This window comes from Phasianus colchicus, chromosome Z, assembly GCF_987193195.1.
Source record: "Phasianus colchicus chromosome Z, bPhaCol1.hap1.1, whole genome shotgun sequence".
Taxonomy (NCBI): domain Eukaryota; kingdom Metazoa; phylum Chordata; class Aves; order Galliformes; family Phasianidae; genus Phasianus; species Phasianus colchicus.
In genome coordinates this window covers 37,792,931-37,815,668 of record NC_143476.1, presented here as the reverse complement: position 1 = coordinate 37,815,668, position 22,738 = coordinate 37,792,931, and the positions used below count along the sequence as shown (strand labels likewise).

The 22,738-nt window shown below is 38.7% G+C and overlaps 1 protein-coding gene across 25 annotated transcripts in view; it reads left to right on the top strand.

Annotated features, from left to right (window-relative positions):
• Positions 1 to 22,738, top strand: part of ELAVL2 (ELAV like RNA binding protein 2) — an 82,813-nt gene that overhangs the window by 16,382 nt on the left and 43,693 nt on the right. For 12 of the 25 annotated variants that reach the window (XM_090131412.1, XM_090131411.1, XM_090131402.1 and 9 more), the window contains 2 exons: positions 19,915 to 20,005; positions 22,316 to 22,556. In XM_090131412.1, the coding sequence (XP_089987538.1) occupies positions 19,934 to 20,005; positions 22,316 to 22,556 (313 nt within the window). In that variant the 5' untranslated portion in view covers positions 19,915 to 19,933. Of the gene's footprint in view, positions 1 to 6,638; positions 6,669 to 6,885; positions 6,938 to 19,914; positions 20,006 to 22,315; positions 22,557 to 22,738 lie in introns of those variants that run through there. The other 13 variants (XM_031609524.2, XM_031609521.2, XM_090131408.1 and 10 more) reach the window with 5 other exon arrangements.

The window sequence follows — 22,738 nt, the reverse complement described above, 5'->3', positions numbered from 1 at the left end:
CACTCTACTCTTAGTCCTTAGATATAATGTATGTGAAGTTTGGAAACACTGTTCTACATGGAAAGAAACAAACATAAGTTGATGTAAGAATATGGCATGTTATTTGTGGCAAAAAAGAGGTGGTATGCTTGTACTTCAATGCCTTACTTCTTCATAGTCTCTCTTGTGCAGAACAGTAGTGTGTGTTGCTCAGCTTCAGCTAATAGTTTGTGCTTATGGTTCTGTTAAGCAGGCAGACTCTTGTGTGTTGAAGCAAGCATTGGTGACAGGTTGACTGTAGATGCTGAACTGGAGGTGATTTGGTAGCTCACTGGTATGACTAAACTGTTGCCTGGTTGCTTTGTTGTCCAACATTTTTAAAAAGTGTACTGAAATTTCTCATTGAGGCATCTGTAGATTTCAGAATGCAGGGTGACAGGAAAGTAAAAACCATGACAGTGATCTGAAGCTGAAGGTGCTTGGTTGATTTGGCACTACGGGGTTTGCTGTAAGAGGAAAACCTGTTTGGGCTCAGTCTAGCAAGTGCTCTGAATTATTTAGTGGAGCTGTAGAAAATCTGGGTTGGAAGGTTTCTTAAAGACTATTTCCAATCCTTCTGCCATGGGATCAGGTTACCTAAAGCCCTATGCACCCTGGCCTTGCAGTCAGTATAACGCTACTGTAAAATTCAGTGCTTTTGGGAGATGTCATTGGAGACTGCTTGGTGAAGAATTTTGTAGGCAGTATTTGATATTTGGAAGAAAGAAATCCCAGAAAACCAGAACAGTGATAAACTTGCACAATGGATTAAGCAACAGTTGCTGTTCAAGGCAATTTCCTTCTGCTTCAATTCATTCCCAAGTGTGCTTTTTTCTTTCTTTTTATAGCTCATGTACAACTGTTCCTTAAAAGTGAAGGACTCCGTTCGGAAACCTCCATAAAGGCATGACACATTTTGTCTGTCTCTAGTTGATAATGAAGCTGTCACAAACAGCCTCAAGGAGGTAGACTGTGCATTAGTAATGTCAGAGCAGAATTTTGGAGATACATTTTCAGAAACATGAAATGGGTATGTTTTAGTCAAAAATGTGAAGCCTGGAGGTTTTTTCTAAAACTTCCTAAGTTTGTTAACTTGTTAAGCAAAGTGGCCTCCCTAGAAGTCAAGGATAGTATTGACAGGACTTTTTAAATGATGTTTCAAGCATGTGAATTATTCTGCATTTATTCCAGCTAATTGAATAACAAGTGGTTCCTCTATCTGTTGTTATACCTTCTGTGAGGGACATATTAAAAGTATCATCATAGGACATGTGGACAATATACTCACTTATTCTTCAGTATTTGTGTGTATTATAGCACATCTCAATCCCTGGCTTTAAACAAAATCAACATAGAACACCCTGCCCAGTGTCGAATACAGCTGGGTTTGAAGTTTCTCCTGGTCAGATTCTGTATCATCTCTGTAATGTCTTTAATGCTTGGTCATTTTCACCATGTGGAAAAGTCTTTTCTTCTGTTTAAGATCTACTTATATTTCTGCTTGCTTGCTGGTTCTTGTCACTTCACTGGATACTGTTTGGCTCAAGACTTCTGTAGTTCCATACATCTGATATTTGTACTCGTCTTACCAGGAAAGATCAAGTGAAGGCACTTGAGTACCTCAGCTTCTTCCATGACCGTTGTTAGCAGGTACCATGAAGCACTAAGGTCTTGCTCTTTCAGTCTTTGTCTTTCTAAATGACTATCTTTGAGTGGTGCTGGTAAGTTGAAGTAACTTCTGCAGTTTGAAAACGTGTTGTTCAGTGGGCTAACATGTTAGCATCTTAGGGGTAGAAAAACCTCAATGCTTTTTCCTCCTTCTGTGTTAGGGTATAAGGTATCTTTTGCAGTCTGCTTTTAGTTCTGTTTTATACTTTCTATACTATCTTTGATAGTAAGGATCTCCAAACCACGTTATTTAGACTTAATTACTGGGACGTTCTAAGAGCAGTTAATATCCCTGTGTTCAGAAATGCAGCTTGGAGTAGTAGTTCAGAAGTACCTTGAAATCAGACCCTCTTTGTGCACAGAAACACTGTCGTTAACCGTGTGTGTCATCTTCTCTGCAAGTTGTGAGGCTACAGTTGGAGACTGTGGTATAGAATGCTTGATTGACTATTCTTTTTGAAGTTACTGTTCTATTCTTAATGACTTTCCATATAATGAGCTACATTAGAGGGAAGCACTACATAATGGATATGTTTTTTAGTGGACTCTGCATTTTTAGTGTATTAGTCAAGTGCTTGTTTTTAAGATTTATTTCAAAGAATGTTGTTGCTAGGATGTCTGCAAGGTCTAGAGCTAGACACATTGCAACAGTCTCTTCACTCTCTGCAAGAAGACTGAAAGGGGATTAGGGTAGGTCTGTCTTCTGCAGTCCTGCACCCCTGTGGCTAAACTTTACTACTAACAATAAGCTTCAAATTTTAATCTGCATCTGGAACCACTGAGATTCTAGCAAAACCTGATGTTAGTACAGTCACTTCTTCAGAAGGGGGAAAGATGTCTTCATTTGGTAAGCTTGCATTTCGTTTGAGAGCTATGGAAGAAATCATTTGCAGTTCCTTGGAAACTAATTGCATACTGATATTTAACTTTTATTTTATTTTTTTGCTCTTTTGTTTCCATCAAGGCTGCATCACAATGGCTTTCTGTTCATGAACTGAGTTTCAAACAAAGCACAGATATTAATGGCAAGGATCACTTGCTTGTTTTAAAAAAAATAGTTAAAAATCATGGTTTCTTTTCTGGTGAGTTCTCTAACTTAATCACTCCTTTTTTTTAACACACTGAAACATTTTGTCATCTTAATTTGAATACTGATTCCTCATTGGGGGGGGGAGGAAATACTAAGGATTGTGTTGGAAACAAAACATTGTAGCTTTCTAAGTCTTTGAGTTCAGCAAGAAGATTACATAGGACTTCTCAATGCCATGACTATATGAGTGCTGTTTTTGCCCAGTTCATGTCTGCTGAGATGTGTAGGATGGAATGATATAGCATACCAATGACATGATGATTGGAGTTAGCACTCTACAAAGGCTTTAATGAAGGGTACTGTAGATCTGGAACAGAGGAAGAAATCTAGGAGATTAAAATTCTAGGAATTTAAACAACTCAAGAAACACAGAACAAAACCCCCACTATTTCAATGGTGTCCTTAGTGCTGTATATATGATTTGAGCAAGACTGAAGTACCCTGGACAGGAACTCTTGTATCAGTTGTCTGAATGGATAATTTGTGATAAAGTTCTGTGCTTTAACTTTGACTCATATCATTACTTCTAATTCAGAAGAACAACAGGTGTTAGAAGAGAAGCTGAACCTGTGTAAGGTGGTCTTTCTGAATAAGTGCATGCTTACAGATTTAGGTTCCTTAATTTCCCTAGCTTATCAGAAAAATAGGCCTGGTGAGCACATCCAGACTTCCATGAATCTTTACTCTTAAATTCACAGGAGAAGCAGCCATCTGTTTTAGGTTGTGTATAACTGTCAGTGTTTAAATAACTTTGTTCTGTGCCAAAACGTTGTGTCCTGTGCACCAGTTGAGCTGGTGCAAAGACTAGAAAACAGACTTAAAAGCACTTCAGCAATCTGTACAAACAAGAAGTGTTATGAGCTGAGGGAAAGTTACTATTTTGGGCCTCATGTCCATTAACACTTCTAATGAGCTTGAAAATGGTCTATTATGTGAGATTTCCTTGTTGTGAGACAGTGCTACCCCTCTCAACAGATTGTGCTGAGGGGGAAGGGAAGGGTTTGATTCGTTGAGTTCACACTGATTTTCTTTCAATATGTTAACAAATTCAGATGGTAGAAGAGCACTCTAAACGTAAAAAGGGTTTGGATAGGGTGGCACTTCAGGAGAAGCAAATCATATCATAGAATGAGGTCCCTTCCAACCTAGGCCAAAGCCCATCACATTCCAACCCCCTGCCATGGGCTGGTACCACCCACCAGATCAGGCTGCCCAGGGCTCCATGCAGCCTGGCTCTGTGCACCTCCAGGGATGGAGGATCCACAGCTTCTCTGGGCAGCCAAGTGAAGCCTGATGAAATGGGCTAGCGCAGCCTGGTGCATTTCTGTTGGTTTGCTGGGTTTTTTTGTTGTTGTTTTTTGAAGTAAAGTTTCACTTTAGGAGACAGGTAATAATGGTGCACAGTGTGTTGGATAAGCTCTGGTCTTTTAAAACTTTAGTGCATAAAATTTCTGAAGAAACAGTTAGTCTGAAAGTGTTTTAAAAGCCAGAATAAAGATGAGGTCTGGACTTATTTGTAAGCTCCTGTCATCTCCTGCTGAAAACAGCTGTTTTTTAAAGTGAGGTTTTTCTCAAAGTGTATACAGGGAAGCTTCTAGTCTCTTATCTGATGTCTCTCCTGGAGTTCAGTGACATACTTAGTGCTGATACATGAAAGATTAAAAGAGGCTTGCTTGAAGAAGCAGCCCCCTGTTGCAGCATTTCCTATACTATAGGGCTACTGGAGCACTGTCAGGATGCAAAATGGCTTCTCTTGAACGTAAAGTAGATTTGAGATGAAAAGTGATTTAAAGTTGTCACCGATCTTTGATACCTACAAATGGCTGCTGCTTATCACTGTCATATCTGTGATTTCCTGTTTTTGTGCAAGCACTACATGGTTTGGGCCTTTGCTGTAAAACTTGAGGTATGAAATCTGCCTTTTGAATGATTTTGATGTTGCAGGTGTGACTTCAGGAATTGATATGAAAAAGCAGAAAAGGAAACTGAGGAGTTGTTGGGTATTCCACCTGACAATATCCTGTGTAGTTAACCATAGTACTATGGCTTTTTTTTTTGTCATCTTGATTTGACTTTGTTTACTGCTCAAAGATGCAAGGGGTTGTTGCAAAGGTGTGAGACTTAGCACAGTGTTCTTAGGTACAAATGGATCCCTTGTTAGCATCAGTGGTAGAATTGCCATTACAGTATCACAGAAGTGGGATGAAATAAGATGTTGATGAGTGTCTTAACAAATTCAAACAGTGTCTCCTGGGTAATAGTATCTAGGATTTGCATTGTTAACAGTTGAAGTCATATGTTTGTATTCTGCCCATCTTCCGTGGGAACAATTTGAAAGTGTATCATTGAAAATGCTATTTGCTTTCTCTTTAATCAGGCCTTCTGGATTTTTTGGTTCCTTATCAATGCATTCAAAAGGAAATAGCTAGCAGGGCAGGTACTCACGTAATGTAGTATGATGCTTTACCAAGATGAATTTCAACTTCAGAAAACTTCTAGGAAACAGAAGATGTTGGAGGCTGAAGAATGCAAGGTCTGCAAAATGAGGGCTTTTGGTCTGGTGCTTAAATTTCACCTGGAGAATTTCTTTCGGAGCCTTTCATAAAGTCTTTAACTATTCAAACTCATTTAACCTGTTTGGCTTTTATTTTGTTGAACTCTGCTTCTTGCAGGTGACCATACACTTGATGAACCCTGGGATTACCTCTCTTACTAGGACATCAGTTTTCTTTCATTTAAATAGTAGACCAATTTCCTTAAGTTTAGAAAGCTCCAAAAAGTCTTCTCCCTGGAGATAGTATTGTATACAGAACTGAGGTAGAATTTCCAGATGAAGGCATGTTTTTTTTCTAGGACAGGTAATTTGATTGTCCTCTCAGTCATTCCGTGATTGTCAATTATAGTATTGTGTATGTAAAAGTCACTTCTGAAAAAGCTGTTGACTGACTTCTCTGTAAGAGTCTGTAAGGATTGTTAACAGTCTTCTTGTTAGGATGGGAAGTGAAATAGTTAAATGTGCAAGTTGTAAAAGTCAAAGGTTGTGCAGCTGAGGGCTCCCAGTGTGTTAGAGCTTACCTGATGAAAGCTGTTGTCGTTATCATCACTTACAGCATTAAATGGGATTGGTGTGTCAGGCTTGACTTGGGATATTTTCCTGTTCAAGTTTCTACGTGTACATTTTAGTAATATAATGCAGCTGTGGGACTTCCTTAATTTTAGTAGGTTTTGCTATGAAGTACATGAATGAAAAGGGGCTGTTCTGAGTTTTTTGGGGGTCACACTGCACTTAAGCTTGTGTAGTTGGATAATCTGCTCTTGTTGGGTGACAAATTCAGTGCTTGAATGGGTACCTTCTGATTGAATTCCGTCTGGGAACTTGATCAGTGTTACTTTAGTTCTCCTTAGTTCTGTCAAGCACCGATATTTGAGATTGCAACTCTGTGAGGTGAAGGAGTTTGTTTCAAGGGAGTGGTAGGTAGGAAAATATTCTTAGTATACTCCTGTGGTTGTGTATGATTGAATAATTTGTGAACACTTATTTGAAAGCCAGGAGGAACAAGGAGCCCCAGGAGCAGATTGCATGCAGAGGTGAATGTAATCTACTAAATTAGTTTGTGGGGTTGCATTTAGTTCTGGGCCATTGTAATATTCTTGCAAACAGCTGATAGTACTTTTCTCGTTGTCAAGTGGGCTCTCTTAGCCAGCTGAATCACGTCTACCACTTACTCCCTGCTGAGGTCTGTAGAAAGATTCCTGTTGCTGCTTCTCTGACACCTGTCTTCAATAAATGTTGAACTCCACCCCCAAAGTCATACCTCTTCTCAGTGTTTGGAGAAAAGTCTTACTAGTAATGTTAGTCTCTGTAGTTAACCCACTTATCGTGGTGAATTTGGTAGGAAAATATAACAATTTGTACTTTGCATAAGCAAATTAGAATGTAACAGACTGGTGTGACAGCTGGGATACCGCACCACTTAATGTTTTTTTGAAAGAAAAATAAGATTAGAATTGAGGATGGTTTTTCCTCCTTGACTTTTTTATTGAGATCTCTGCTTTTTACTGTTAGAGGATGATTTCTCATACAGTATTTTGTTTTTATATGGTTATAGGAATCTGGGAGCAGAGTGTGTATGTGTGAAAGTACTTACAGTTTGCTGTAAGGTAGGTTTTAGAGCATTTACCATATAGCTAATACTGAAATTGATTTGATACTCTTCCTGAAGGGAATATAAATGTTTCCCCTGAAATTGTTCTTAAATTTCAGTTTCCTTTTGATTCTTTTTGATAACACCAAAACCAGTCTTTCATATTTTAGGCTGTAGTGCTAGTGTTGAGCTTGTTTTTGAAATACCTGGTTGTGTCTTTGTTGGGAGACCTTTCTGTGGTCAGAGCCATTTCTGCATGACAGATTGGTGTGGTTGGTTATCTACCTCTTCACAAGACTCATCTGGCTTCCTTCTGAAGGGTTGCCTTAAGGATACTGAGTTAATGGCATGCATCCTCTGACTAAGGAGGTAAAAAGCTCGACGCTCTCTGTAGTGTAAAGAAATTTATTGTAGTACTTACTAGAACCAAATGCTTGTTTTTGTTCTTCCATTCCTCCTATATTATCCCCAGCAGATCTGTGAATCCTCCCACATGTGGAGTGTGCTGCAAACAAGAAATGCTGAACAAGAGAAACTTCATTTTGACAGCTGCATGTGTGTTAATTCCTTGTTAGAGTGACCTTTGTTTGCTCCTTTTCTGTGAAGATAGTGATTTTTGAAGTACCCATTGTGTGGATAAATCTTTGTCACTGCTAAACACTTCTAGTAGCTCCTGAAGCTTCTCCTACACTATTCTCCTTCTTTCTGTCCCCTTTCTTAAAAAGAAGGTAAAAGAAGATCAAGTAATTGTATATAATTATGAGGCACTGAGTAATCTAAACCATTCACAGTTAAGTTTATTTTTTAATGGAGTATTTTGCTCATTGATTGCCTGGTAGCTATAGTGATTAATTAGAAGACTCCCTGGAGACCAGAGAAGTCCCATAAAACTGGAAAAATGCTTGTAAATAGAGGCAGAGATAGTGAACTTTATAATACAATCCCAATCTTAAACAGCAAACTTCATAAAAATGTGCTAGTGTATCAAAGGCAGCCAGCTGACAACTTTTGGTGGCTACCAATGAACTACTCAGGCTTCAAGTATTTGTGTAGAAAACTGACAGTATTCTGAAGTTTTACGTTCAGTCACAGACTTACTGTACTACCCACTTGCTTTAAATCTTCTAGACAGTTCTGTCTAGAATCCCAGCATGATTTTTTTATTGTTTTCAGATTGAACACTTGGAAAGGTTTGTATAATAGTCATGTAGGCAGCTTAGTTTGTTCACCCAATTTCAGTGTGGCTGATCACAGGCTCCTATGTTGATATCTGTGTATGAATTATCAGGAAGGAAGACTGCTGTTTTTCCTTATTACGTAAAGTAGGTGAGTTATTGTGGGTTTGAGGAATCAGACATGATCTTCTAGCAGCAGTGAATGTATCAGACTGCTTACCTAGTCTGATAACATGGCAGTAATATATCCAAAGAGATTATAAAACAGAGCAGCATGTTCAGTGTTGCACTTGCTTGGCTACAGTACAGAGATTGTTCTGTACCTGTTGGTGAGAACAGTCAAGGGTTGTTGGTAACTGCTTGGTGCAGGCTCTGAGCTGCATTGCTTGCATTGTAGCAGAAAGCATTTCTTTATGATTCATTAGCAGTAAACTAGAACCATCGTAGATATGATCTTAGCTGATCAATTGTGGATGTTCTAGGTATTTTTGCCAAAGGTTATCATGCTTGTTTTTCCTCTAATTCCTTACTAGGAAGGCTGATAAGTTATTTAAGCTGAATGAACCTGAAGGAGTTATATAGTTCTTGAGTCTGAGTTCTTTCAGTGCTAAAGATGATTCCAACTTACTTTTTCTTATGTGAAAGATTTAAAAAAAAAAAAATCAGCTGAGGAGCTGGTAGTTTAGAGACATTTCTGTGATTTCTCTAACCTCTGATGCTTAACAGGATAAAAATAGTTACCATATGGAATGTCTTTTTTTTGTGAGGACAGTCTCTGCTACTTGAGAAACTTTGTGTTTAAGCACTTTCTGTACCTAAACATTTTTAGCAATTTCATCAGCTAAATGAAATACAGCTTTGCGAGCTGCTGTCATTGTCTGCAGATCTAGGGAAAAAGGAAGCTTTCTTTGAACTTTGTATGGTCTTGATGTTGAGTCATTCTGCTTTTTTTTATCTACTCTTTTGGATTTCCATTGAAAATAAAATGCAAGAACCCCTTTATCTTACACCAACAAAAAATGAATAGCAATATTGGCTCATCTGTTTTTCAAAATCTGTTACAGTTCTTCAAGATTTTAGCAACCTTCTGAGAACTTCTGAATAAGTCACTGAAACAATACTAATGATGCTTTACATTAGTAGTAGGAGCTTGAAACTTTACCAGCTGCTGAGAAAAGAGAAAGATCTGATGCTTGTGTGTGCTGAGTCCATTCTCCAATAAGGTGTGTGTACAAACAGTACAATCCTTAAAGAGCCGTTGCATGAGCTGTACTGTGTGAGGAGGAAAAACCTGAAACCTGCATGTGCTTGTGTGATGCAGAACATAAGTGCATGCAGTTTACTTAGTGATTTTTCTTTTGGAAATTTGTGGTAGTTTTGGGACAAAGACTGGGAGATAAGTTGCCACTGGTCTATGTCTTACAGGTTAGAAGTCATACTACAAGCTTGTTTGGTGATGAAATGTCTTTAGTGTCAGGAGGCTGGTTCTCAGCTTTGACTTGTACGGTGTCCTGACCTCATCCTCCTTTTGTCCATGTCTGTCTTGATGACATGAAGTCTCTTTAAGTGACTTTTAGCTCTTGACTTCAGGTTTACACCTTTAATTTTTCCAGCCTTGGTATATGCTTTCTGCCAAGAGTAGAACAGTTGTGAATATTTTTGCATTGCTTTTTGCATTACATGTAGGCTGAGCACTTGCAGATCTTTCATCCCAAGTGCTGCCTTGTGGAGATGACCTGGAGGTAACCCACGCATTTCATACAGTATTTAATCTGAGTTTGCAGTAAGAGATTTGAATTATCCTTAATGCTGTTACTAGTAAGAGTATTTGAACTTAGTTTCCTGCTACTTTTCCCCCAAAACATTGTGAAGCAGTAAATGAACCTTCAGCCTCTTGAAGTTTAGTGTTATCTGGAAGGTCTATTTAATGTGTGGTGTGCTTTCTGAGTGAAAGGAATAATTTGATTCATTTGACTTCTGAGTTAATTCAAAAATAACTTACTCCTGTGTTCTTTTATGTTGTACATGCATAGTAGGATGATGACATACAGTTTGGACATTTCACGCAGGGATGTACAGATTATTGCTTTTAGGGCTTGGGGTTCTGGAGATGTTGATCTGCATGCTAGGAGACAGTTGCAAGATGGTTCCAGTAGATCTTGACTTCTTCACAGCAGAGGAGGAGATGGAATGAGAGTTTCCTAGAACTAGTTAGCCACAGCATGAGGAAAAAATCCTTGCTCTCTGTGAGACAGTGCAGCACTCTGTATTGACTGATTTCTTTAAATTTTGGCCATTCTCACTTCTGCGTATTTGAGTTCATTCAAGGTAATGATTTGTCTACAGTCTTAGTTCTGCTATTCTTTTAAAAATGTGCAGTTAAAGCTTAGGGAGCAGTGCTTAAATAAGCTGCTGTCCTAATGAATTGTAGAGTAAATAATGTTCTTCCAGACATGTCTTTTTTTTTTTTTTTTGAGCTATTCCATGCTGACAACTGAAGAAACTGCCTTTTTCAAACTTGGAGCTGTTGCTGTTACAGTTTATTGAAGAACCTCTCTAGTGCAGTCTGGATGGCATTTCCTTGAAACAGGGATCTGTCTTTTCCTTTCTGCTACTTAAACTTTTAAACTAAGTGGTGCAGCTCATGCCTTTCTGTTTTGAGAATCTTATATCTGATGGTAAGGTGTGGTCATACAGGACAGTACAAGAATCTGTGTCTGATACGAGGTCTGTCAATCATTCTGATTTGCCCAGTACTGTCTGCTGTTGTCTACTGCGAGCATGTCTCCACTGCATAAGTTTTGTGTTTTTATATTTTCCTCCTAGTGAAATGTTTGTATAATAGCAGTTGTGCTTCAGAAGTTTCTGTAGAAAGCATCATATTTTTTGCAAGATGGAAGCATCTCAAGGGAAGATGCATACTATTTCAGAACAGTCGTTAGTGGCTTACTGATGATGCCTGGTAGATGGAGAAGCATGACATGAGCAAGCGGTGTGCACTTGCAGCCTTGAAGTCCAACTGTATCCTGGGGTGCATTGAAAAAAGGGTGGCCAGAAGCAAGAGGGAGGTGATTGTCCCCCTCTACTTGGTCTTGTAGGCCCCATCTGCAGTACTGCGTCCAGGCCTGGGGCCCCCAGTACAAGAAAGATGTAGAGAGAAAGGTCCAGAGGAGGGCCACTAAGATGATTAGAGGGCTGGAGCACCTCTCCCATGAGCAAAGGTTGAGAGAACTGGGCTTGTTTAGCTTGGAGAACACAAGGCTCTGGAGAGACCTCATTGTGGCCTTCCAGTATTTGAAGGGAGCATATGAACAGGAGGGGAAATGGCTGTTTACGAGGGTGGATAGTGATAGGACAAGGGGGAATGGCTTTAAACTAAGACAGGAGATTTAGGTTAGATATTAGGAGGAAGTTCTCCACACAAAGGGTGGTGACACACTGGAACAGGTTGCCCAAGGAGGTTGTGGATGCCCCATCCCTGGAGTCATTCAAGGCCAGGCTGGATGTGGCTCTGGGCAGCCTGGTCTGGTGGTTGGCAACCCAGCACATAGCAGGGAGATTGAAACTAGATCATCTTTGAGGTCCTTCTCAATCCAGGCCATTCTGTGATTTGGTTCTCAGGGTGTTCTGCTCTACCTGGCACTTTCAGGTCCTTATTCTTTCCCACTAGGTTCATTGTTCATTCTGTAAAAGTGGACTTGATACTGTTTGTAAGTACTTCATGATGAATTGGTGATGGGTGAGTGGTTGGACTGGATGATTCTGTGGGTCTTTTCCAACCTTAGTGATTCTATGATTCTGTGATTATATGAATCAAATAGCAAAGCTTCAAAATGCAGATTTCTGTCTCCATGTCAAGAGGAGTATCATGCTCTGAAGTCTGCCATGTGATGTATTGATGTAGTCAGTGCTTGACAGAGGTCAGCCTTTGGGTGTCATGGCACAGTAATGTGGTTTGACAGATCAATTCCAAAGAGTGTTAGAGAAGAACGTCTTAACTTCCGTGTCTCAAACACAGGTGCTAGCTGAAAGTAACTACCTTAGAATTGTCCATGGCTGTTGTGAAATTCTAAGTAAGAACACATGAGTTTTTCCATGCTAGAGACGAGGACATCTTGAGTCAGATAATGTTAGTATCATATTTTCCACCTGTTAAAATCCTTTGCAGCAAAAAAAATTTTACTCATGTTGTAGTTCTCCAGCCAGGCTCATTTTCATCCTGTAGAATGTGTTAGAATTTTTTGGGCTGTGTAGGAGACTTTCTAGAACTCTATGTACATTCATATAAAGGCAGGAAAGCATGAAATTATTCAGGGCCATGTGCTGTTGGATTGACTTTGTTCTTGCTTTCATGCTATCCTGAGACTTCTCGGCAACTCCACGAGCAATTCTCTGGCCTGTCATTTAATATCGAAGTTGGAAGATGTGCAGAGAATAATATAAATTGGAGGAAGATAGAACTCTGTGTACTTGGGAGCTCTCTCAGCGATGTAATTCCATGATAGCTGTTTGTTTTGCTTCTGGGTTAGATATAATGTTACTGTGGAATGGAGTATTACTTCAGGCTTTTGATGCAATGAGACATTTAATACAGCTGTAAGTCAGCCTTTCAAAACTAATTAAAAAGAAAATATAGAATATGCTGAAAAATCTCATACTTAATAGAGAGAATTTTTAGTGGGTCGGACATAGCAAACATAGAGATATGAAAATATATTAGATGGAAATTGGAATAGGCTTGGCTATAGGATCTAATACAAGGTATTGCATTAAATGATATAAAAAAAAAAATTAGTCTAGCCCATGAAGAACAAGGGGAGTGTTTATTCAGTTTAGTGGCATTAAATGTGAAATAGACTACTGGGAAATGCTAGAGATGGAGGACAAATTAGATGCATCTCAGCGAAAGGTTGAGCTGACGTGCTAGTGTGTGGGAGCTATGTGGTCCTGGAAACTTATTTTATGGAGATGATTATAAGTATCTGTTAATAATGATTTATCCATCTTTTAGACTTTACAAGCAGTTCTGGCACCTTGACTCACATTACTGTTTTTGCAGCAATTCCATCCACAGAGGTCAAAACTTAAGATGAATTCAGATTTTTCTGCTGATTTTAGTCAAGTACAAGGTTACTTTACAGCAGGAAAGTTACTTAAGTCTCTCAACATTTTTAGGTAGATTATACAAATTTGCAGATAAGTCATTTCAGTACAGCATATGGATCTGTCATGTTCTATCTGTGTTGCATTATTCATTACTTGTATAGCTGGATGAGGAAATAAAGTTCTCTTCATCTGCTACTGTGAAAGTCTGCTGCATTCAAGGGACTGCAATGATTTCCTGCTCTTGGTAGAACAGGCAGGGTGGAGTGTCGCAGCTGTTTTTTTGGAAATAAGTGACTATTAGCTTCAGGTGGTTAAGAATATTCCTTAGGTTGCATAGCTTTAATTTGTAATAGGTGTTCAGAATAAAATGCAAGAAGTCTAGTTTTGGCCATACTTGCTCATACTTAGTGGGTTACCTGACGTGGCTTATCGGTGTATTTGCTCATACCTTTCTGTATGCTTCCAGCAAAGATACTAAGAAATAGTGGAAGCTTCACACATCTGTAAACAATATTTGAGCATCTCTTAGCTCTAAGAAGATGGAAAATACTGACTGAGAAGCTTGAATAGTGTCCTTTTTGATTTGATTCTTTCCCCCATGCCCACTGGGGGGGGGGGGGGGGGGCATTTCTATTTCTAGGTATTTTACAGGGGACGGAAAGTGGGGATTAATGTTTGAAATTAATCAGCTAGAAATGCACTGAAGCAATCGTATCAGGATGTAACTGACATTACTTTGTCCTTTGCTGTTTTGTTTGCTTTCACTCTTATGGAATCCTAATACCTTTAGCTTTTCAGTTTAGGAAGGACAATCCTTATTCTTACTTTTCCCTTGTTAGTGTCATTCTCAGAGTGGAAATGTTGTTCTTCATCCTCTTTAAATTGTCTGTTCAGAAGTAAGAAAACTGCAAAATGATGCCTCCTGTGACTTCACGTTTTGGTTTTAATTTATGCCTTTGTTTTAGCTATCTAAGGCTGGTGGTGTGTATTTCAGATTTGAATGTTTCTTCCTCTTGCACATATTTTGCTTGTTAGCATTCTTCTCAGATCTAAAACTGTTATCTGCAGCCTGTAACATGGCTCTCTTCAAGGTCGTGGGTGATGAGGACTTATGCAGGTATACAGGTGCACATGCTTTGATAGAACGTGTGGAGGGTAAAGCTGTGTGGAAGCTGCTTTTTACTTCCAGCAGTTTGCTTCTTTTCTGTTTGTGGGACTGGAGATGTGGGATTGAGTAATGTATATATTGCTGTGTATGCAAGAATTATAAGGAGTGGGGATATTAACTGCCGAACTTCTCCCTGCTTACTTTTCATTTATGATTTGTCTGAGGAGAGAAAAAGTCCTTTATGGAAGAGGAATCGAGAGGATTTACCCTGTTTTTCCAGGGCAGGGAGATCCAGAGCTATCAAAATGTGTTGTTGCTGTGTTTGTTACTTCTGGGCTTTGGACCCAGCTACCTCTGCAGCTAACGAAGAGCTGTTAGCAAGATGAGTGCTGTCATGAAAAACTGAAGGGTTGAGAGTTTATCTAAACATTTTTGGAGGAATCCGTTTTCATGCCTTGTCCTCTTGCGTCATAGATACTGGGAAGTCTGGGCAGAATCTTTGAGCCTTGTTTTTTGGGTACATAAGTGAGAGATTAGATGAAGTAAAGATGTCTTTGGAGGCATGCTTTCTAATCAGAAGTTGTCTTGTTTGCTTTTAAATTTGAGTGTATTCTCTGAATCAGACTAAACTAGTTTGTTTTTTCCTGGCTGTTGATAAACACACACAGCTCTTACGATGCCAGGGGTTGGCACTGGGGCTGTTCTTGTTCAGCATCTTGATCAGTGACCTGAGTGGAGGGGTAGAGTCTACCTTCGAAAGTTTACTAGTGGTGTGAGCCTGGGAGGAGTGGCTGATGCACCAGGAGGCTGTGCTGTTATTCAGTGAGACTGGACAAGCTGGAGAGCTGGGGCAAGTGGAACCAGATGAGAGTTCAGGCTTGAACTGTGTGATCTAGTGATATTTTTCATGGGATTTGCGCGCTCATATCAGCAATATTATGTGTTCACACATGCCCAATGTGACTTGTATCAGGAATTCGAATATAATAAATCTAACTTTGTCCACAACTGGCCTAAATTTTTTGAATGAATGAAGGCAGTGAAAAGGAGAAGTATAGTTTTAGGTTGGGTTCTTTCATCTTGTGCATGAGCTAATGTTGATGCTTTCTTGTGCTGGAAGTAAGTAGTTACATTAGTAAAAGCACTCTGATTCTAGATTGACCTGAATGATTACAAATACATAGTTTTACATTACTGAAAGCTCACTTGAACTAATCATTTAACAAAATGCAGGTGTTACAGGTAACTTCTAGTGTTGCACTTGTGCTACTTTTTCAGACCTGCTTAAAAGTCTTTTGTATTGGCTACTTCACACAGTAGCAGTGTTAGTGGGGCAGTGTTTGGAGCAGCTCATGTGTTTGGTGGACTGCTGAGTTTTCAGAAGCATTGCCTGTTGTCTGGAGACATTCCTTCAGGTATATGTTCCTAGTGTTCCCTATGAACTTCCACATGCTTTTTCTTGTCTTTTTGGTGCAGGTACTGGAGCTCTTAAGGTGTTTCTTGGTAGAAAGAGTGTGCCTTTACTGATGACAGTGTCCTGTTCAATCATCTAGAATTGCTCACTTATGACCTACTTGAAACAGACAAGTCTGGCTGTTTCTCTTCTTGCCAAAAGTTTCTCAGATTAATTTCTTTAGCGTTAATCACAACGATTAATTAGTCTTTTTGCTTACATCCCATGTGCCCTTTTGATATCCGTCTTCTGTCCTTTTCATTGCCTTCCCTCTTGCCTTTGAGGCCAAGGTGTAACAGTTACTCCTTGTTTTGTGACTTGTGTCAGAGTGATTGCCAGAAGATTTTCCTTCTAGTGTGGTTGCCTTTGAGAGGCTGCACAGTAAGCTGTTGTCGTTGTGTAGTGACTACTCTTCTTTTTGCTCTTAACACTGACCATGGTCAAGCCAACAAAGTCTGTTTTCAGAACTGTAGTGTGCATAAATCCAAGGGTTCTCTGCTGTTAGTTTTCTCTTACACTGAGTGAATTTTCTGTTGGAGCAATTTGCTGTTCCAGTTTTTGCTGCTATTTTTTTTAAAGTTATAATGGAAAAAAGGACAAGTGAACAGATGTGCTACTGAGAAGGGCTCTTGGAGAAGAAATACTGTGTTGTGGTGCTTTAAAATAAGAATCTGCTGCACCTGTTTGTGCAAACTCCCCAAGCAGTCTGTACTTGTGGACACAGGGTAACCATCAAAGTACAAGTAGCAGTACACTTACGTATTTTTGAAGGAAATACGTTTTTTCAGTTTTGTTTTTAAAGCAAAACTGACATTACAAATTATGTCAGGGCTATTGCATTTCTATAAGTCTTCAAATAATCCATAGCTTTTCCCTTTTTAAGGTGTTTAGGGATATTCTTAGGCACCCTTGCTAAATAGCTTTCGTTGCTGGTACATAGTCAAAGTAGGTAGCGTATTACAGACCAGATGTTAAGAGATTACAAGCAGAGGCTAAGTAAAATTGATCTTCATATTTGAAGATACAAGGGACATTGTTCTCATCCGTGTGTTCTTGTTGTGCTGCTGATGTCATGAAACTTAAGTCTGTGTTGTGCTTACCCAGACAGCAACATGTGATGCCTCACTTCCATTGCACAGTCTGTACCCAAAGGGGAAAAGGCATATTCTGAAAGTCTTCTGCTGTGTTCTTCATAAGATTGGGTGGGGTCTCTGAGGACCTCAGGTGTGTTGTGTCAGTTGTGACCCTTCTTGAAGCTGGAGGTATTAATCTCATGGTGCAGCTTTAGTTGCTTCTGACAAGTAGTAACCTGCTTGAGGAGGCAAGGCATGTGTTCAGTATGTGGTGTCTGGTCACTTAGATTCAAGGTGCTGATTTTCTGTGATCACCTTTATTTCATAATACCGTTTGAAAGAATATAGCTTAATTGGGACAGGCTATGCAGTGATTTTGTTGTGGTATTTCTAAGTAGAAGTGTATAAAGGTGTATAAAGCCCATATGAAATGATTTCCCCCTTGATGACGAGGATGCACAGGAGTGGATGAGAAAATTAATAAAAGCAGATAGTAGAGGATCTCCACCTGTAATTATGATGCAGTGAAGGCTTCTCTATTGTGTGCACCTGAGGTGGTAACAACAGTCTCTTTCTTTTTTCACTTTTTTCACCTTTTTGCCTTTGTTGTCAGAGCTACCAGGATGCAGCCTTAGCTGCTGTTTCCTTCTTAGTATAAACAATTGAACATGTTCTGTATCAAAATACCTATTTTTCAGGGGAAGGGAGTAGCAGACCATTGAATATTGCATTGCTGATCTTCAGCAATGCCTTGCTTTAATTTTCTAAAGCCCTGTTTAAAAACAAAAACTAATTTGAATTGTTCCATGGCAAATAGTACTAATTACTTAAACTATGTCCTTTAACTCCTGTTGTTTAAATTAAAAAAAAAAAAAAAAAAAACTTAGAAAAGAACTCCTTTTCTGCCATGCAGGCAATGCTCATGAATTAAATATCAGCTAACTAAAATTAGCTAATTAGAAACAGATTCAGTTAATGCCACAGTTAGTTTTTAAGACTATTTGGATTTAAAACTGTGCCTGATAAATAAAAAGTGAGTTTAATTGAAGTGCACAATGCAATGCAGTGTGTTACTAAAGGGAACCAAGCACTGTTTGCTGGACTGCACAACTTTCTTCGGTTCCCCTTTGAGGACTGAAAAGAAACAGCAGAACTCCTTTTCCTGCTTACTTATGATAAACCTTAGTGTATTAGACAACCTTGCATTTCTTTAATAGTCTACTTATTTTTCCCAGTTATTGAATACAATGACTGCCAAGCTGTTGTAGCCATCTGGAAAATAATATTCTAAGGGTAGTAATGTCAAAAACTGTTGCCATGTGTAGTCCACTAGCTGGGGCTTTCTTTAACTTGAGAATCTTGTTAAAATGCAACCATTTTAATCTTCTAATAGTGCTGTTTAGTTTGGAAATAGTTTTTGAAAAAGTCATGACTTTCTTTGGCAAAGTTGGCCATATCCCTTATTTTTCAGGTCAGATGGAAGTTGTATTAAAAGGGTAAGAATTGTTTTTTCCAAATTAGATGTAAAAAGACTCTAACTTCGAAGCTGTTAAGCAGTGTTATGCATGCTGGAAGTACTTGAAATGAGGTACTTTGATTTTTGAGAAGTTTTGTGATTCTCCTAGGGGCTCAGTGGTGCCTGCAGTGAGTGCACCTTAAGTACATATGGGTAATAGGAGTTTTCAGTCTGTAGCTGTGGTGTGCAGGAAGCAAATACCAGTTGCTGCTGCTTTGCTTGGATGTGCAGAGGTAGGACAGATTCATCTGACATTCTGATGATCTGACATTTTAATGCAGTTTCTGTAATAAAACTTGTGTAGACATAACAGACCTCCTCTAGTAAGCAGTTTATTGAACATGCTTGGGTACCACGGAGTGCTTTAGAAATGTGTGTCTGTGCCTTGTTCTTGGTTTGAGGCCATTGAGAATGTGGCTGATAACAGAGTCTTTGCATGAACAGTTTCAGTAATGATTAAAAGTCTTAATATCAACCTGAATTAAAAAATAAAGGCTCGATGTAAAGCCAGTTAACCACAAAGGTTTCGGTAACAAACTAATGAGAGGACAAGTTTTTCAAGTGTTTAATTAAAAAAAAAAACAGTTTTGATAAATTTGTTTGTAAAAACCTGGATGTGGCATTCTTACAAAATCTGACTTTCTTTTAGATCAATTTAGACTTACTGTTTAGATTTACTGTTTTTCATCTGCTAACCACGGGGTTAGAAGCATCCAGAATTTACACCGGCCTCAAACTATGGCAGTACTCTTCCTATTCCTGCTAAGTACTGTGGCTGTATTTAAGATCTGGAAAAGCTGTAATTAGCTGCAAATGGTCCGTTAGCTTTTGTGATATCCTCCTAGCACTGTTCAGCTGAAATACAACTAGATTTGTAGTAATTTTTTTTTAAAGCAAATGAAATGCCATTATGAAGAGTTACTCCATTGATTATTTTCTCTGGGTATTGCACTTGAGAAACCCTCAACTCTCCTGCAACTTGCATGTCTGCAGATGGTCCTTCTGGAAGTTCCTGTTGCAGGAACCTTTCTGAATGTCTTTGTGCAAAATTTTAATTTTTAAAATCTAGGATTTTGGTTATGGACTGGATCCTTGCCAAGTAGCATGTTCTGTGTTTTTCTGGACTGGGGAAGGCATGTAAGGGGAGATGTTCTTCAGTGGTACACCTTACATGCTAATCGAAAATTGTCTTTCCCGTTCTGTTTTGAAGACTCTGAGATGAGTGGGGGGAGGAATACACCACAAAAAAAAAAAATCACAGCTGGGGGTTTTGGCTGTATATGTTAAGATTCCTTCTGGGTGTGGAGTGGTTTTTATGGTAGCTTCCAGGGTAGATGCAGAGGTAATGATCTTTTAAATCTTCTCTTAAAAATAATCATCCTAATTCATGCAAGAAAAATAACAAATCTGGAAAGATTAGATTGGAATTGCCTCAAATTCAATTAAGCCACACTGCGTGGACGTGCTGGGAATATAAATGCAATTACTGTAAATTTGTACAAACTGATTTGTTGCATTATCTTGCTAATCTAACATACAGTCCTTTTGTGTCCATATTGCAGACGGCAACTCCAAACTAACATGGCAGTCAGACTGTGTGATGTGGCTTCTCTGCTTAGAAGTGGTTCGTGGGCAGCAGAGCCTTGGACTGGGGTCTGTGGGATTTTTCTTAAATTCTGTAGGCTACTTTTTTTACGTGTTAATAGTGCTGAGGCCATACCAAACTCCAATCTCATTCGGAACGCTAACGCTGTTCTACGTTTCATTCTAGGCTGTAGGCTGTGTCCCTATTCTGTCAGGGTCTAGATTACACTGGTGTACCATGACAACTTACCTGTTATATGGTGATCTCCTGTGGAAATTATACTGCAGTGGCTTGCCTTTCTTCTAATGAGATTTTAGTGATAATTCAAAATATCTGGTGGGTGAATTGAAGAGTGTAGTATTACATTAACATTGTTTTGGTATGGTCTGAATACTAAGTTGCAGTAACTTTAAAAACCTGTATGCTATGTATTAATGATTACTATTTTTAAAGTGTGTTTAAAAAATTTATTCTAATAAATTGTTTAAAAATTTTAACTTTATTTTGGGTCAATCTGGATAGAAAATACTTAGTAACTTCTGAAGATGTGGCTTGTGTTTTATGAGCAGTTGTATCCAATCTATCAATGGAATATGCATTAATTGTAAAACATTAGTATCACTTCCATCAGAGCAGATGGTTCTATAGCTGGGAAATGCTGTAATTTCAGCACACACAGGCTACTGCAGCTGTTCATTTGAATGTTGGCTTAAGATAGCATTTTTGCCACCTGAACGTGAAAATAAATGTGCAGTTAAGTGAGGACTTCTTGTCCTTGCTAACTCCGTCTAATTTTTTGGTTAGTGTACACTTAAAATTTGATTGGAAGGGGAGAAAAGAAGCAGCCATAATTATGGTATGAAGAGAAAGCATTGGTGGCTATCAGCTCTGCTAAATACACTAGAGTTCTGGAAAAACAATTTATCTTTGGATCATCTATGTTCTCATCTCTTCAGCAGACTTTTCCTCACAGTGCCAGTAGTAGTTTACCTGGTGGTTAATCATGAGGGAATAAAAAGCTTTTGATCCAGTGGTAGCTCCTCAGAAGAACCAGAACGGGTTTCTATGTTAAATGTTCTGAATAGATGGATCTTCCTTTTCTTTCTCTGTGCTGAAGTAACTTTTTGGAAAATATGCTTGTATGCAAAACAGAAATATCTTCCTGGGCATGTCTGAACTTCATTCAGACACTCTTAACCTCCTTTGATACTTTTAGGAAACTAAGATTTGCCTTCCTTGAGCTAACCAGGTCTTTAGGTATGCACTGATGGGGATATACTGCTTAGAAGAGGGGAGTTAGGACAAATTCCAACCTGATGCTACTCTACAACTTCACAAAACATTTTCCTGTGTGAGAACTCCTCCTAGAAATCTTAGTGTTATATTGGATTTCAGTAATTACTGAATTTTCAGTGAAATGTCACAAGTGTTGCTTCTTTGTTAAATGTTCTGTTAACAGATAACTGTCAGCAGAAAATTCTATAGAAGTTGTCCTCAGTAGGCTACCTAAGCCTTGTTCATTAGGCTGCCATTTAGAAAACATGCTCTTTACCAACTGTTAATAGTGGATGATTGTCAGAGAGGCAGAAAGTCTTTGTACCTGTGGACCATTTCTGCCTATTATAGCAACTAGTCACTTTGAGGTGGAACACAGAGTTTCGGAAGTAGCAATTGCTCACTTGTTTGATACTTTACCTCAACCTACTTTTAGGTATTAAATAACTGTTTTTAGAATACAGAGGAAAGGAGTAGAGAGAACCCCACGTTATCAATTTAATCAAAACAGATTTGGAAACCTACTTCCAGCATGTAGTGGCAGAAGAATCTTCTAGAAGTTAGGAAGGAAGAGTTTGTTTTCCATTTCAGCACATTCATTTACATCTCTAGGTATTTCCTTTTAAATTATTAATCTTCTTAGTGCTCTTAGACATTGGGTCAGTATACAGTTATATACCCACCTATCTTGAAATAACACCTCCAAATAATTTAAAAAAACCAAATACTTTAAGGACTATGTACCTCACTTGTCACTTGTGAGTTGATAGCATTGCTGGCTCTTGAAAAAGGACAGTTCTTGGTTATTTCTGTAGTAGGAAGTCTGTGATGCCCTAAATGAATTGGAGGAGGGGACTAAGTTTTTGGTATTAATTGAGGTACATCTTGATGATTTTAATGACAACTTAATTTGCCTGTAAGTTTGAGATTGTTAATCAGGGCAACACTTAAAAGTCTTCAGTAGTGCTCTTGCATGTGGAAGCATTATCTGGCTGTGACAGTGCCACTTGTGCATAGTAGCGGATCTTTAAGATTCTTGTCTGGATTCTCCATAAGAGGGTAAAATATGAATTTTGATGTTTCTTATTTTTCTGTATTTTTAGCAGGTAATTGCTGCCATGGAAACACAACTGTCTAATGGACCAACTTGCAATAATACAGCCCATGGTTCAAGCACTATAAACAATTGCTCTTCACCGATTGATTCTGGAAACACGGAAGACAGCAAGACTAATCTAATAGTCAACTACCTTCCACAGAGCATGACACAAGAAGAGCTGAAGAGTTTGTTTGGCAGCATTGGTGAGATAGAGTCTTGCAAGCTTGTCAGGGACAAAATAACAGGTATGTTGGTTTCATCTTTTCACTTTCCTATAGTCTGCGCTGTCAGATGATGTCATGCAATTCTGTTCATTTACAGAATAAATTCAGGAAAAATGCAGACATTGTTGGTCTGAAGGATCTAGTCATCATCTAGATTCCAAACAGAAAAAATAAATGCTTGTATTTCATCCAATTTTGTATGT